Source organism: Chiloscyllium punctatum, chromosome X, assembly GCF_047496795.1.
Source record: "Chiloscyllium punctatum isolate Juve2018m chromosome X, sChiPun1.3, whole genome shotgun sequence".
In the NCBI taxonomy this organism is placed as follows: domain Eukaryota; kingdom Metazoa; phylum Chordata; class Chondrichthyes; order Orectolobiformes; family Hemiscylliidae; genus Chiloscyllium; species Chiloscyllium punctatum.
Window position 1 is genome coordinate 24,191,878 of NC_092791.1, and position 17,269 is coordinate 24,209,146.

The 17,269-nt window shown below is 42.8% G+C and overlaps 1 protein-coding gene across 7 annotated transcripts in view; it reads left to right on the forward strand.

Moving 5' to 3' along the window:
- The window catches only part of LOC140471293 (tensin-2-like), a 283,909-nt gene that overhangs the window by 176,361 nt on the left and 90,279 nt on the right, over positions 1-17,269 (forward strand). For 6 of the 7 annotated variants that reach the window (XM_072567285.1, XM_072567283.1, XM_072567286.1 and 3 more), the window contains 3 exons: positions 457-501; positions 15,483-15,524; positions 17,056-17,105. In XM_072567285.1, the coding sequence (XP_072423386.1) occupies positions 457-501; positions 15,483-15,524; positions 17,056-17,105 (137 nt within the window). Of the gene's footprint in view, positions 1-456; positions 502-15,482; positions 15,525-17,055; positions 17,106-17,269 lie in introns of those variants that run through there. The other variant, XM_072567289.1, reaches the window with a different exon arrangement.

Below are 17,269 nucleotides of genomic sequence, written 5' to 3' on the forward strand. Positions count from 1 at the left end.
CCTGCTCACATTGGGTGAGGATGGGATGAAGCTTGGCTGGTATGGCCTGGGCAGTGCAGTCTGCCATTACATACTGCCTGCACTCAGAGTTGAGTTAGATCCTGGAAGGGATCCCATCATCCATGGGACTATATTCCAGCGAAGAGGAAAGTAAGTAATGTTTTCAATTTGTGTCCCAAAACTCAGCTGTTTTATTATTTTTCTTCCCAAGAACACCCCCTTACTGACTCAATAAGGGACTAACTGCAAGGACAGAGTCAATTACACAAGAACACTCGCATACTGCTAACTGGGTAGGGTGGGGATATTTCCCATGGCTCTGTTCATGTTCAGTATCTGGAATGAAATGATATGTGGAATTGTCGGAATAAGCAGGATGAGCTTGTTGTCCAGCTAATTCTTATTGTTAATTAATTTCCAAATGATCGGACCTTTGTGTTTTTTTGTGTTTTTCAGGTAATGAGCATCTGTGTACCTCCAGCTCCACGGAGCCTGGAACTGGTAAGTACTTTGGCTGCATCTGATGGCAAAAAAAGACCAAAAAAAAAGACCTATCTTATGTGACCAGGTGCTTATCAGAAATGGCTGTTAATCCCCGTGTTATTGTTCCTACTCGTGTTACATGAGTGTTCGAGAAAGGGCCCTTGCTGTATCCAACAAAACATATGCCTGCATTAGAAACCATCTGCTTGCCATCTAATCAATGCTCCTCAAACTGATTCACCTTGGACAAGTGGGGTACAAGCAGCTCAGTTATATGAGGTGCTGCTCATGACAGAGACATAAATACAGTTGAAATCCACAAGCTGAGCAGTGACGAGCAAGTGATGTTACAACAATCTCTATCTTTGGGCTCAGTTACATTTTAGTTTGCTGCGTTTTTGTGTTCTCTTTGTCTTTCTCTTCACTTGGAAAGTGATTCCAGTACGCAGAACGAGACTCTAAAACTTGTACTAACAAAAGGTTTGGGAAATCTCACTGCTCTATCAGTTACAGCCAACAAGATGACCAGTCCACTCAGTTTGGCTGTTTTATAATTGGTTCCTTTAGAGATTTTCTTAGTAATAGCCTGACATGAGGAGCACAGGGGGGAAAAATAATTTAATCACACCCACATTTTGAACATATTACGCAGATGTTCTGAATAGGCAAAGAGGCTGGTTGAGTGCAGGAGTGAAAAAGAATAGAAAGATATGCTGATAGGTTTAGATGAAGAGGGACTTGAATCCACAACTTTCTGATTCAAAGGCAAGAATAGAATCCCTACAGTATGGATCCCTACATTTGGCCTATGGAGTCCATACTGACCCTCTGAAGAGCATTCCACCTAGACCCACACCCCATACTCTGTAACCTTACATTTCCCTTGGCTAATCCACCTAACCTGCACATCATTGGCTTATGGGAGGAAACCAGAACACCCGGAGGAAACCCACACAGACACGAGGAGAATGTGCAAACTCCACACAGACAGTCACCCAAAGCTGGAATCGAACCCAGATCTCTGGCACTGTGAGGCTGCAGTGCTAACCACTGAGTCACCGTGCTGCCCCCACTGAGCTACAGCCACAACCCACTGAGCCACAGCTGCAACCTGTAAGTGTGAAACTTGGCAGTGTCCGATACGATTGGTCTTGGCTCCTAATTTAAGGTTTGTCGATTTTTTTTTTAAATGCCTGTATTTTAGTTTCAAAGGAGGCACATCAACCCTTTTTCAGAAACTGATGCTCCCCAAGGATTCCCTGATGGAGATGTCAATGTGACGTTTTGTAGGAAATCAAAATTTCCATGTAAAGTATTCAAACCAGGAGGGACATTTTATTAAAAAGCTGCTTTGTTTTTCTGAGGAAAAGAAATGAACTCAGTTTTGGGGCAGAATCCAGCCATTGTCACTTCATACTTACTGTATATCAGGCTGTCAAACTCAAGCAGCAAGAATCCCGTGTGGCAAGCCCCTGATTGGAAATCATCGAATAGTTCAGCAGAGACTGAGGCCATTCAACCCATTGAGTCTCTTCTGGCTCTTTCAAAGAACAATCCAATCAGTCTCTCTCCCTTTGCGCTTTCTCGATCTCTGCATTTTTTTTCGCTTTGACTTTTTTAAATTATTGGCAGTGGGACACAGTTGACACCTGTGACCACAGACTCGATTTGGCCTGAAGAGTTAGCTAAGATTCAGGCTGTCAGCAGTTTTAGATTAGATTAGATTAGATTAGATTCTCTACAGTGCGGAAACAGGCCCTTCGGCCCACCAAGTCCACACCAACGCTCCAAAGAGTAACCCACCCAGACCCATTTCCCTCTGACTAATGCACCTAGCACTATGGGTAATTTAGCATGGCCAATTCACCTAACCTGCACATCTTTGGACTGTGGGAGGAAACCAGAGCACCTGGAGGAAACCCACGCAAACACAGGAGAATGTGCAAACTCCACATAGACAGTCGCCTGAGGCTAGAATTGAACCTTGGGCCCTGGTGCTTTGAGGCAGCAGTGCTAACCACTGAGCCATCGCCACGTTTTATAGCAAAAGGGAAGGGAAGCAGTTAAAGCTCACTCTCTACACTACTCTGCTTGTCCAGCATGGTAATCTGAAAGTGCATCATTTATTCTTTGATGGGATATAGGCAAAGCCAACATTTTTTGTCTATCCCTAACTGCCCATAAACTGAGTGCTTGGTAAAAGGGCACTTACGAGTCAACTACACTTCTACCACATGTAAGTAGACTGGATCAGATTTCCATTCTCTAATAGACATCAGTGAGCCAGATGGATTCTTACGTCATTCAATGGTAATTTCTTAGTCATTATGACTGAGATTAGCTTTTATTTTCAGATTTATTAACTAAATTTAAATCCCACCTGATGCCATGATAGGATTTGAATTCATGACCCCAGAGCATTAGCCTGGGCCTCTGGATCACTCAGCTAGCAAACCATTACCACCAAACCAGTTAACCAGATCCTTACTGTAATTCGTTCACTGGTGAATCTGATTACTTTGGTCATTTGGAGAAATGTGGGCTGTTTTACTTCGGCAGTTGTTGGGTGAGAGGAATCGCCTTGAGTAATCAGCAGCAGTCTCCAGTAAAACGAACACGTGTCTGTGTGGCCAACAATTTATTGGCGGCTGAAGCCAGACTCAACGTTCACGAAAGCACTGTAACGGTTAGAGAAAGTGGTTCCTTACCATCTTCTCAAGGGCCTCGAAGGTAATAAATTCTGACCCCGTAAGTGATGCTCACATCCTGTAAATAAATACATTTGAGAAAAACTGGGCATAGTATTCAAATTGGGAACTGACCAGTTCGATGGCTTCCTTGACCTGTTTTAGTTTTATTTTCAGTGTTCAATTTGCTTTTTTGAATGCAACCTGTGCCTGAGTGTACTGCTGTACCCACATTAAAAATAGAAGCATTTGTAGGCCAATTGACCACTCGAACCTACTCTGCCATTCGGTCAGATCATGGATGATCTCCACTTTCTGCCCAACATGGGCTCCTGATCTGACAATGTCGTAAATCTCTCCCCTTGGCCCCTTCCTACCTCTGTAATCTCCTCCAGCCCTAAAACCCTCTGAGATCTCTACAATGTTTGAAATCTGGACTCTTGTGCATTCCCAGTTTCCATTGCTCCATGTCGGCAGCCATGTCTTCTGCTGAGGCCTTCCATCCTTATCCTCTCTGCCTCTCTCTCTCCTCTTTTAAGTTACTTCATAATTCCTCCATCCTTTACCTCTCTTAATATTTTCTTATGTGGCACAGTGACAAGTTTTTGTTTGTGCTGCTGTGAAGCATCTTGGGATGTCTTACTGTGTAAAATGTATTATATAAATGCAAGTTATTATTTGTTATTTTGTCCCATAGTTAAGTAATCAGGACATCTTCTCTTGCTAGTGACTCAAGATACTCGTGTGAGACTTGAGTTTGGGCCTGCCCTGTGGGTAGAACACAACGGAGGGACAGTTGAATTAAGCTGGCGATTTTCCAATTAGCCCATGTTCCTTTGATCCAGCTAACAATAGAGGCAGACTTGAATCCAACTTTGAATTTTAAGTTACCAAACAATGTTTACTGCATTGGTCCAAGTGTGTTCTGAAAGTCAAGGCATTTTTTCTTCAACAGCTTTCTTTCCAGAGCGAAACCTTTTTGACTCAGGAAGCAGCAGTCTAATTTTTGACTTATATAGTGAGCTGCCATCTCATTCAATCCTGTAGTAACCATCCCATTTTTAGCTAGAGCACACTTCAGAGATCAGCAAAGGCTTAAAAAAAGCCTGCAAACAGCAGCTGCCTACTCAATGAGCATAATGTTTCCATTCTCCATGCCATCTGTATTGGCAGTCAGATACTGAAACCAGGAGGTGACCTTTGTTAAAAGTTTAACTGTCAACAGCTTTTGCGCTTCAGTTCTAGGCGTAAAGGAGAAGAAAAAAGTACCCTCAAATTCATCTCCTTTTGGGACATGGGGAATAGAGGAGGAAGAATACCAGCTATATCTCATCCTTAATCCCCATAGTTATAGTGTGAAGCAAGTGGGTCATTTGTTGTCTCCATTTGGAGTGTTTGTGCCTCAGAACTCAGAAGTTGCTTGTTCAAGGCCTCAATGGAAGAAGTGGAACTAAAACCTGGTCTAGTTCCCTGCATCCTGTGTTACCTGACCTTGTGGATGATACACCATTTATGCTTTAGCTTATATGTAGCATGAGGGAAGCGGTGAAGTTTGGTCTCAGAACTTGAAGTTGTTTTGTTTCACTTGTTGATCTACCTGGCAAAGGTAATCACACACACATCTTGTTGACACCCAACTGAATGCAAGAATGTGCATTATAGAGTCATAAAAGTTTACGGCATGGAAACAGACACTTCGGCCCAACTTGTCCATGCTGCCCACTTTTCACAATTAATCTTGTTCCATTTGCCTGAGTTTGGTCCATATCTCTCCATACCTATCTCATCCATGTACCTGTCTAAATGTTTCTTAAATGCCAAAATTGTATTCGCCTCTACCACTACCTCTGGCAGCTTGTTCCAGACCCTCACCATCCTCTGTGTGAAAAATTGCCCCTCTGGACCCTTTTGTGCCTCTCCCCTCTCACCTTAAACCCATACCCTCTAGATTAGATTAGATTTAGAATAGATTACTTACAGTATGGAAACAGGCCCTTCGGCCCAACAAGTCCACACCGACACGCTGAAGCACAACCCACCCAGACCCATTCCCCTACATTTACCCCTTCACCTAACACTACGGGCAATTGAGCATGGCCAATTCACCTGACCTGCACATCTTTGGACTGTGGGAGGAAACTGGAGCAGCCGGAGGAAACCCACACAGACACGGGGAGAATGTGCAAACTCCACATAGTCAGTCGCCCGAGGCGGGAATTGAACCCGGGTCTCTGGCGCTGTGATGCTAGTTTTAGACTTCCCTACCAAGGGGAAAAGCTTTTGGCCATTGACCTTATCTATGTCTCTCATGATTTGGTAGACCTCCATGAATGTTGCCTCTCAGTCTCCTAAGCTCCAGCAAGCATGCCAAAAGCTGCCTTCACAACCTTCACCACCCTGTCTACCTGTGACTCCATTTTCAAGGAGCAATGAACATGTCCCCATAGATCTCTTTGTTCTCTAACACTCCCCAGGGCCCTACCATTGTAAGTCCTGCCCTGGTTTGACCTACCAAAATGCAACACCATACATTTATCTAAATTAAGTAAGTGAACAATCTGCTCAGCGCTACCCCTCAGTTTCCTTTGCTCATAGACATCACTTGCCAACTGATGGAAATCCACAGGCTGGTTGAAATTATCTGTGCTGCCCCTCACTTCCCCACACCATGATAATCTGATGAACCTACCTACCTTCTGTCTTTGCAAAATGGAGCAGCGTTTTTGAACAATATCCACCAGCAGATATCACTTTGATCAATGAACAGGAAACACAGGAAGTCATTGACAAGTTTCTTGTGACAAACCCCATCTGCCATCATTATTGAGGAATGTACCCTGGAACTAATCACCTTAAACTGGGAGTACGTTCAGGGAACATAGTTGGGTGGAACTGAGAAAACAGAAAGGCATGATCACCTTATTGGGATTATATTATAGACCCCCCCAACAGTCAGCAGGAAATTGAGAAACAAATTTGTAAGGAGAATCTCAGTTATCTGTAAGAATAATAGGGTGGTAATGGTAGGGGATTTTAGCTTTCCAAATATTGTCTGGGACTGCCATAGTGTTAAGGGTTTGGATGGAGAGGAATTTTCTAAGTGTGTACAAGAAAATTCTCTGATTCAGTATGGGAATGTACCTACTAGAGAAGGTGCAAGACTTGACCTCCTCTTGGGAAATAAAGCAGGGTAAGTGACTGAGATGTCAGTGGGGGAGCACTGTGGGGCCAGTGACCATAATACTGTTAGTTTTAAAATACGGTCGGTTCTGCTATAATGCATGTTCCTTCAATGCAAATTGACGATAACACATTTGAAGAATTTAGACCATTATTTGTAGAAAGTGAACTTTCCTTACCTGTTTAGCTATAACGTGATTTCAGCTCTATGCTTTAAATGGTGCTTCTATTGTGCAATTTCCTTGTAACGTGGGATTGCATGGGAATGCAACTATCACATTATATCAGAACAGACTGTAGTGATGGAAAAGGATAGACTGGATCTAAGAGTTAAAGTTCCAAATTGAAGGAAGGCCAATTTTGACGATATAACGCAAGAACTCCCAAAAGTTGATTGGGGCGGATGTTTCAGATAAAGGAACGGCTGGAAAATGGGAAGCCTTCAGAAATGAGGTAGTGAGAGTCCAGAGATCGCATGTACCTGTTAGGGTGAAGGGCAAGGCTGGTAGGTGTAGGGAATGCTGAATAACTAGAGAAATTGAGCTTTTGGTCAAGAAAAAGAAGGAGGCATGTGTCACATACAGACAGCCAAGATCAAGTGAATCCTTCGAAGAATATAAAGGCAGTAGGAGTGAATTTAAGAGGGAAATCAGGAGGGCAAAAAAGGGACATGAGATAGCTTTGGAAATAGGGTTGGGGGGAATCCACAGGGATTGTACAAATACATTACAGAGAAAAGGGCAACTAGGGAGAGAATAGGGCCCCTTAAAGATCAGCAAGGCCACCTATGTGTGGAGCTGCAGGAGATGGGGGAGATACTAAATGAGTATTTTACATCAGTGTCTTCTGTGGAGATATAGAATGTGGGGAAATAGATGGTGACACCTTGCACAATGTCCATATTACAGAGGAGGAGGTGCTGGACAACGTATAATGCAAAAAAATGGATAAATCCCCAGGACCTGATCAAGTATACCCTAGAACTCTGTGGGAAGCTAGGAAAGTGACTGCTGGGCAACTCAGTCACCTGCCCTGCCTTATTTCCCAAGAGTAGGTCAAGTTTTGCACCTTCTCTAGTAGGTACATCCCCATACTGAATCAGAAAATTTTCTTGTACACACTTAGAAAATTCCTCTCCATCCAAACCCTTAACACTATGGCAGTCCCAGACAATATTTGGAAAGCTAAAATCCCCTACCATTACCACCCTATTATTCTTACAGATAACTGAGATTCTCCTTACACTTGGTGTACGTGGTGCCACTATTTAAGAAAGGGGGTAAGGAAAAGACAGAGACCTATAGACCGATGAGCCTGACATCGGTGGTGGGCAAGTTGTTGGAGTGAATCCCGAGAAACAAGATTTACATGTATTTGGAAAGGCAAGGACTGATTAGGGATACTCAGCATGGCTTTATGCATGGGAAATCGTGTCTCACGAACTTGGTTGACTTGAAGAAGTAACAAAGTGGATTGATAAGAGCAGAGCGATGGGCGTGATCTCTTTGCACTTCAGTGAGGCATTTAACAAGGTTCCTCATGTTGGACTGGTTAGCAAGGTTAGACCACATGGAATACAGGGAGATCTAGTTATTTGGACACGCAACTGGCTCGATGGTAGAAGACAGAGGGTGGTGGTGGAGGGTTGTTTTTCAAACAGGAGGCCTGTGACCAACAGTGTGCCACAAGGATCGGTGCTGGGTCCATTGCTTTTCATCATTTATATAAATGATTTGGATGTGAACATAGGAGGTATGGTTAGTAAGTTTGCAGATGACACCAAAATTGGAGGTGTAGTGGACAGTGAAGAAGGTTACCTTAGAGTACAATGGGATCTCGATCAATGGGCCGAGGAATGGCAGATGGAGTTTAATTCAGATAAATGGGAGGTGCTGCATTTTGGAAAGGCAAATCTGGCAGGACTTATACACTTCATGGTAAGGTCCTGGGGAGTGTTGCTGAATAAGAGACCTTGGAGTGCAGATTCTTAGTCCCAAGAAAATGGAGTTGCAGGTAGGTAGGATAGTGAAGGTATGCTTTCCTTTATTGGTCAGTGCATTGAGTACAGAAGTTGGGAGGTCATGTTGCGGCTGTACAAGACATGATTAGGCCACTTTTGGAATATTGTGTGCAATTCTGGTCTCCTTCCTATTGGAAGAATGTTGTGAAACTTGAAAGTGTTCAGAAAAGATTTACAAGGATGTTGCCAGGGATGGAGGATTTGAGCTATAGAGAGAGTTTGAATAGGCTGGGGCTGTTTTCCCTGGAGCGTTGGAGGCTGAGGGGTGACCTCATAGAGGTTTATAAAATCATGAGGAGCATGGATAGGATAAATAGACAAGGTCTTTTCCTTGGTTGGAGGAGTCCAGAACTAGAGGGCATAGGTTTAGGTGAAGGGGGACAGATATAAAAGGGACCTAAGGGGCAACATTTTCACACAGAGGGTGGTGCGTGTATGGAATGAGCTGCCAGAGGAAGTGTTGGAGGCTGGTACAATTCCAACATTTAGAAGGCATCTGGATAGATATATGAATAGGGAGGGTTTAGAGGGATATGGGCCAAAAGCTGTCAAATGGGACTAGATTTATTTAGGGTGTTTGGTCGGGCATGGACATGTTGGACCGAAGGGTCTATTTCCGTGCTGTACATCTCGATGATTCTGTGATTCTAAGTGAGGAGGCGATTACTTGGCTTTGGTGATTTGCATTTGCTCAGTCAATAAATTACTTACTGACATTCCAATTTATTTTTTGTTTATTTCATTTCCTTTTGGTTATGCTGGTGAGTTTTTGTCGAATATGTTTTTTTTGTAATTCTGCCCTTGTACGTTATTGAGAAATAAATTGATTTCACCTGTTATGTTTAGTACAAGGTGAAGTGGTCAATTAACTGGAACAGTCTCTGCTGGCTTAACAGTCGCATTGTCTTTCATTTTTACCTCATGAACACTGCATTCTGGTGCAGGGTTGTGATTGAAATGTGAACACGGGGGCTGAAGTTTGGCAAAATAAATAGTACACAGGTGAGAGTTTCAGGAAAGGAAGCAGACTATGTACATAAATATATTTGATCAGCTGAGGTCTGTTTGCTGTGCAAATGACGTGAAGAAACATCAACAGAGTACAACAGGTTATTCATAAAACACTTCAATGACAGGGGCAGTATCCTTTCCCTTATTTACAGAAGCAGCCAGCTTTGTATCCATCATCATTACCTGTAATTAAAAGCTGTTTTCCCTCAAAATTAAATAGAACCAGAAGCTGTCTTCAGCTGCATCTGGGTATTTTGTTCATAAATACAATAAATGAACCGTTCTTTCACTTCCATCACCTTTTGATGATTGACCAATTTCTACTTTGAATGGAAGGCCAATTTTCACTGTGTTCACAGTGCAGAGGCAAAACTGCCACAGCACCTTTTTCCCACCCGTTCACTCCGACTGGGTTGAATTCTCACCGGCTCCTTTTGATCAGGTGGGCTTGCTCAATGTGTGATACCTGTCCAGGAGATTGGCCACTCGAAACCAGTTGGGCTCTTTTTAGACAGGGGCTCCATGCGTCTGTAGACCAGGGAATTGGTCACAGTACATTTTGTAGCTCCATTGTGGCCAGTCTGGGTGCTAGGGAAATCACAACTGTGGACATGTACAGCCACCAATCAGGGGTCTGGGCACCTCTCTCTGGTGCTGCCTAGTCAGGTTGCATGGATCATGGTGTGTGTGTGTGTGTGTGTGTGTGTGTGTGTGTACAGGAAAGATGGTGTGGGGGTGTTGCTACTATGAGAAAGACTCTGGGAGCTAGTCATAGGGATGGAGACTGCAGGTTGTGTGGAAAGCATGAATTTGAAGGGAATCGTATGTAAGGGTGCTCCTCCATGGTCAGGAACAGCCTGGCTTCAAGTGGGGACATGGTATGGTTGCCTTGTTTGCCAGGGAATGGGGCGGTGGGGCGGCAATGGGTGGGCAGGTGCAGGCTCATGTAGATGGTTTGGGTAGGGACTTGGGCTCACGGGAAGGACTATCACAAAGGGGATATGGATGTTAGGAGCCTCACCATCACATAGAGACAGAAGCTGGAAGCCTTTAGCTGAAGTGTGTTCAATGTTGACTTCCATTATGCTGGAAATTGAAACCACACAATGGGGAAGAAAATAGCCAAAACCACACAGGGCATGGGAGTGATGTGTCTCAAACTGCATGGCGGGGGGGGGGAGCTGCTGATGTAAAGACAATTAGAGGGCAACAACATTACCCAATAGAGATGTCCACAAACCCAACAGAGAAATGGCACCCTTACATACAATTCCCTTCAAATTCATGCTTTCCACACAACCTGCAGTCTCCATCCCTATGACTAGCTCCCAGAGTCTTTCTCATAGTAGCAACACCCCCACACCATCTTGTCTGTCCACGTATGTCTGTACACACACACACACACACACACACACACCATGATCCATGCAACCTGACTAGGCAGCACCAGAGAGAGGTGCCCAGACCCCTGATTGGTGGCTGTACATGTCCACAACTGTGATTTCCCTAGCACCCAGACTGGCCACAATGGAGCTACAAAATGTACTGTGACCAATTCCCTGGTCTACAGACGCATGGAGCCCCTGTCTAAAAAGAGCCCAACTGGTTTCGAGTGGCCAATCTCCTGGACAGGTATCACACATTGAGCAAGCCCACCTGATCAAAAGGAGCCGGTGAGAATTCAACCCAGTCGGAGTGAACGGGTGGGAAAAAGGTGCTGTGGCAGTTCTACCTCTGCAGGACATGGGAGAGATGGCATCGCGACCAATGGTTAGAAATGGTGTCCAGTGAATGACACTGACAACAGGGTTACTGTGAGAGTTGCTGTGGAATGAAGAGTGGGAGTTACATGGTTGATGGGACGTGAATGTCTCGGCGCCTCCTGCAAGGCACAAGATCATCTAATAGCTGGTGAGAAGCCTGATGTCGGGCAGCCTTCCACTTCCTCTGTGCCCTATTGTGGGCTGTCTTCTCCTGGAATGAGAGAAAAGGAGAGCTTGAGTGAGATGGAAGTGGGCAGTTACAGCTGTTAGTACTGGTGCAAGATGTCTAGGGTAATTGAGTAGGCACTGCAGAGCCCGTACAGGGTTAGTGGTGGGAGAGGTTGAGGGGAATGAGAGCGAGTGAGAGAAGGTGTTAAAGGCAATAGTGAGCATGAGTCTGGGTGGGAGGTGGATTTAGTGGCAGAGATAGAATGAGTGTGAGGCAGCAAAGAGCAGAGTGTGACTCTTAGCCTGACGGAGTAGAAAAGGTCATTGACCTTCTCACAGGGCAGCTGGCCATTTATCCATACTGTGAAGACCACGCTGAGCCAGGTACATTTATTGCCCACCCCTCGTTGCCATAAAAAAGGCAATGGTGAGACTGCCATCTCAAACTGCTGTAGTCCATGTGGTGTAGGTATAAGGATGTGGAAGGAAGATTTCGATCCAGGCATTGTGCAGGGACACGATATATTTCAAAGTCAGGATGGTGCGTGGCTTGGAGTGGAACCTACAGGTGGTGGTGTCCTTGTCTTCCCAGATGGTAGAGATGACGGGTTGGGGTGGTATGTTTAAAGGAGGAGCAGAAGGAACCTATTTCTGGCACTCAGAGGGTTAAAAGCAATCTCTTGCAACAAATCTGAATTCAGTATAAAATGTCAGCTGTCTCATCTATCAGTGTCCTGCATTGAATAATCACACTCACTGGGGCCTCAACAAAAATGCCTCTGCTCCCAGATTGAGCTGATAATCCTGTGGCTGTGGGTGGGCTCCTCTTGTCTCCCATCTGAAAAGAGTTGAAGCATTGTGCAGTCCTGCTTTTCATTTAATCAGCAAGCACCAAGCGCACCTGAGAGCTGAGAAATGGAAGGGAAAAGAGAAGAGCAGGAAGAATCGGAGGTTTGGTTCATATGGTGACTGCTGAGAAGGTTGTCAGCCTCAGAAAGGTGATCGCCATGTGGTAACGGAAATTAAATGAGTTGGAAAGTAAGTCTGTCATTGGGCTCGTTCGGCAATAAATTTGTACAAGTAGCTGCGATTGTACAGGCCTTGATACTATTCCTAGGAAATTTCCTAGATAATATTGTTGAAGTTTGCGTACATTGAGTGTGTGTGTTGCACATATTCTGTGTAAGTGGTCATCCTGCCATATTTGTCATAGAAATAATCAACGCCTTAACTAATTTGCTGTCCACAAGCTTCAGGCTTACTCTTTCCGTACTGTTGATGTACATTGGTTTTAATATGTTTGCTTTCTGCAGGCTTTTATCCTTGTTAGTTAATTGCTCTTTTAAAATCTATTAATTCAGGGTCAACAAGCAATTTTAATCTGAAGAACCATTTTTTATTAGAAATTGCCTAAAATAAAAACTACTGGGAGCCACAAGATACAAGCTTGGCATTTCTGAACCAAATACAGTACATGACCCGTTGCCAAGTATCATTGGTAGATTAGGTAAAATTATATAATTTACATATCTAATAAATAATATATGTATATGCAGAACAAATATTAACATTAAAATGGAATGAACTTTGTATAATTTTTTTTTACTTTATTTTGATTATAATTTTGCCAGTGAAGTCATTTTTAAAGTAAACCTTAACTTCAGATGTGTCAGGCTGACTTTCGCCAGCTACTGTTTCTCAAAATAAAAAAAGTTCTAATATGGCATTCAGAATAATTTATTGTTTCAGTTATGTTCAAAATGATAATCATTGCAATCAGAAAACCTGTTGCTCAAACCAAAACATCAGTCATAATCAAGATTTAGTATTCCACTTTTATTTTGAGAATGATGACTTTCTTGTTAAAATGATGGTTTGAAACCATAAAGTGCAGCATAATGGTAAACCGTTTATCCCCACAATTAAACAATGACTGTTACTTTACCAGACGTAATACTTTTAGGCTATTTCTATGCTAATGTGATTCAGGGAAAAGTTAACTCGCAAAATGAAAACTTAAATAAAGATTTGCCTCTCTGGGGCCTCCACTGTATGATGAATTTGCAGGATATTGAACCAGGTTATAACAGACTTGCATGATACTGAGGTATTGCTTGGCAGAACAGGACTTGAACATCGCTAAAAAGAAACAGAAAGTCGAAGCTTCTTGTCTTGCAAACAACCAGACTTGGACACAAGAAATAAAACTTAGACTGAGTGGTCTTTGGTCTTTGACATTTGGAAGGTACACGTGCCATACCTGTGGCTTTTTTTGCTCTTCATTTAATCCTTTTATTACATGAAAATACATTCATTAAATAAATGCAATTCAGTGAATGTTGATGAAGGGCTTATGCCCGAAAGTTCGACTCTCCTGCTCCTCAGATGCTGCCTGACCTGCTGTGCTTTTCCAGCACCACACTCTTCGACTCTGATCTCCAGCATCTGCAGTCCTCACTTTCTCCCAGTTGGTGTTGGTGTTGGGCATTGATTCTGGTTCTGTATCCTTCTTCTAATTTGTTTGGAATTTTAAAAAATATATGGATACCAACAAAAATACTGGCATGCACCAACAGGTTAATCAGATTTTGGAGAAAAACAATCTTATATTTGGATTGATTGAATCGAAAAATTGGTGTTCCATTGTGAAGTTTGTTTTCTTGCATCCCAGTCCTAATGAGTGCAAGACACAAAGCTTAAAATTTGTGCATCTTTTTAGCAGTGTTTAAGTATTGACTGAAACTTTCTCAGGCTAATGTTTAAATGGATTTTCAATAATTTATGTTACAAGACACGACTTAAGAGAGAGATCAGTGACTGTATGTGACAATTGTGAATAATTGAAAGTAAAGACGATGTGCAGTTTTCATGCCTTTGAATGGAAACCAATTTGTACACTTCACTTAATTATCTTTTTTAAAATCTATTATTTGCTTACATTCTACTTATTAATGTCTCAACCTTATCCGTATAGTGTTGCATATAAAATTATGTCTCGACTGAAATAAATAGCATTATAATGTGCCTGCTTCAAGTTCTGTTTCAGTAATACAATTGACAAACAAGGGAAGAAGAAACTGTAGAGTGTGGGGTATTTTAAGCTGTGATTCTGCATTGTCAGGAATCTGTGCACCCCTCTGGGGTGGCAGGCTGGTGATAGGGCTGATCAGCGGGAGCTTCACTTTTATAGTTATAGAGTCATAGAGATGTACAGCATGGAAATAGACCCTTTGGTCCAACCCATCCATGCCGACCAGATTTCTCTTACAGAGAACACTCATTGTTCACTCCTTTTTGTCTTCTCCAATTTCACTCCATGATATTCAGGATGAGAATTTTACAGAGAAATTTTTCTGATGTAAAATCCCTCTGTGATCTAGAGTGCAGTTTTCCGTCCAGAAGCACGAAATTCCTGCAAAAACTGCTGAATGAGAATGGGTCCAAAACGTTATTTGGATAGATTGGAGTAACTGGAGCTCTCCTCTTTAGAAGAACAATGAGAGGAGATTTAATAAGAGACATTCAAAGTCACGAGAGATCTGGACAGAGCAGCTAGACAGGAACAGTTCCTGTTGGCAGGAGGATTGAAAATGAGAGGACACAAGTGAATGGCAGAAAAAAAAAGGCCGCACCAAGACAGACCTTTTACATTGTTTAAGTGGAGGTCTGGAATGCACTGTCTCAGCATGTGATAGAAGCAGATTCAATCGTGGTGTTTCAATGGGATTTGGATAATTACCTGAAGAAAAAGAAGTTTGGAAAGCTCCAGGAAGAGGGTGATGAAGTGGGATTAGCTGAATTGATATTGCAGAGAATCAGCATGGACATGGCAAGCTCAGTCACCTCCTCTTGTGCTCAAACCAGTCCATGATTTCATGGAGACATTTCTTCATTGGAACAAAGTCCTTGGTGCTTATGTTTTCCAACTCTGTGGTTATTTATGGCTTTTGAAAATTCTGAATCAGGGCATTCTTGACTCCTCTTACAATTGGGAAATGCAGGAGGATAGAAGTGGGAGGGGCGTGGGGTAGTGAGATATAAGCACGTGACATTTCTGTCATGTCAGGCTGGATGAGTGCCCAGAATTAGCTTGTTGTACATTCCTGCAGGAAAAAGGCTAGTTTTGTTAATGCGTCAGTTAATAACTTTCCTGTTTCCGATTTCCCACAGCCAAGAAAGGGTACTGGAACCGTAAAGAATATTGAGCATTTGGTGAGTAAAATACATAATCTGCCAGGAACGGTATGTATGTACATGTGTAGATGTATGTGCGTATGTATTAAGCATTGTGAAGTTGGCATGTGCCCACATGCCTAGGTTAAAATATCAAGGGCTGGAGGCTATGTCTTTCCAGGTAAATAAAATTCCTGCACAGAGTGAGTGTTCTTGCTCTATTTAAATTTGTCTGTAAATGTATTTACACACTTGGGATGGTGTAACTAAAGTTGTTGGCAGGCAAGGAATTATTATTTTCTAGCCCATTTTGGAATTGGATTCCCCCTTACCTCTGATTCTTCTTTCTATTCATCATTTTGGAAACATTTTTCATCTCTCTGGTCTTGGCTCTTTTTTGCCATTTTTATCCCCTCCCCTCCTGTTTTCTCCTCTTTCATTCCCACAAATCACAGGGTGTTGAGTGATGTTTCCTTGATGACAAACATCAATTGGCAGCCTTTTCAAGACTCTTTCACAAGGATTATGTTTTCCTCCTTGTGGTTCCTGGGAGCTGCTGCTGATACTGTCTGAAATCAATGCTGCTCTGAAAGAAGCTTGGACCATTCTGAAACCATCACAATTTTTGAGACCGTGGTCAAGCAGGCATTTTAGAACCTGTGCCAGTGAGTGCTTGGCATTTCTCCAGTGCAGAGAGTTAAATAAATGCCTCATTTTGTATATGATCGTGACCTATGTACACGAAAAACCCTTCTGAGTATGGAGGCATAGCGTAGTTTGGAGGGAACAAAAGTCACATTGGTCCTGTGAGGCCTCAGACTCTGACTGTCTCATTCTCAAGTGTTTCTCTCTGTACCTCTCCAAGTATATTCTCTCTAATGTCTCAAACAAATGGTCTGATCATTATCTTATCACTCTTTGTGGGGGCTGGTTTAGCTCAGTTGGCTGGATGATTGGTTTGTGAAGTAATATGTTGCCTAAGTTCAATTCCCATCACTGGCTGAGGTTACTATGAAGGGCTGCCTTTCTTAATCTCTCACCTTGCCTGAGGCATGGTGACATTCAGGTTAAATCGCCACCAGTTGTCTTTTTCGAATGAAGGAGCACCCATATGGTCTGGTCAGGCTATGGTGACCAACAGACTCTTTGTGGGATCTTGTTGTTCACAAACTGCATACATTGTTACAATGCAGCTATAGTTCTAAGGGCACTTTATTGTCTAGCATGCATTTTTGATTGCCTTGAGGCCATTTATGAAAGGCACTATAGAAATGCAAGTCTTTCTTTCTGTCACTCTGTAAACAACTCTGCAGCTTCTGACAATGAACTTGTAAAACAAGTATTTTCGTTGTTATGAACTTTCCCTGGAAGCGAGTCCAAGTCTGCAGTATGATGCTTCACTGATAAGGGTGTCTTTACCAGTTTCCAACCTACACAGTCGTGATAAACATTATTAAATATGAAAGAATGAAAAAAGCTCTTTCAAAGACCCAACTGCCTGGTACAGTAGGAGGAGGTTTTCCATATTCATTGGGTCTCAATATTGTCCATTTTTGTTTCAATGCACTAGGGGTCAACAAAATCTTTGAAAAGCACCCATCAAAGAAGCACCCTACCAAGGTAAAAACACTCAACTCATTTTAAAAGTAGGTAATTGAGACAATTGAATAGTTTTGGGAAAGTGCTGGGTACAACGTGATCTAGGGTACTGGAGAGACATTTTAAAAACGTCTGCCACAGGATTACAAAGAATGAACAATCCTCGTGGGAAACACACTGAAAGG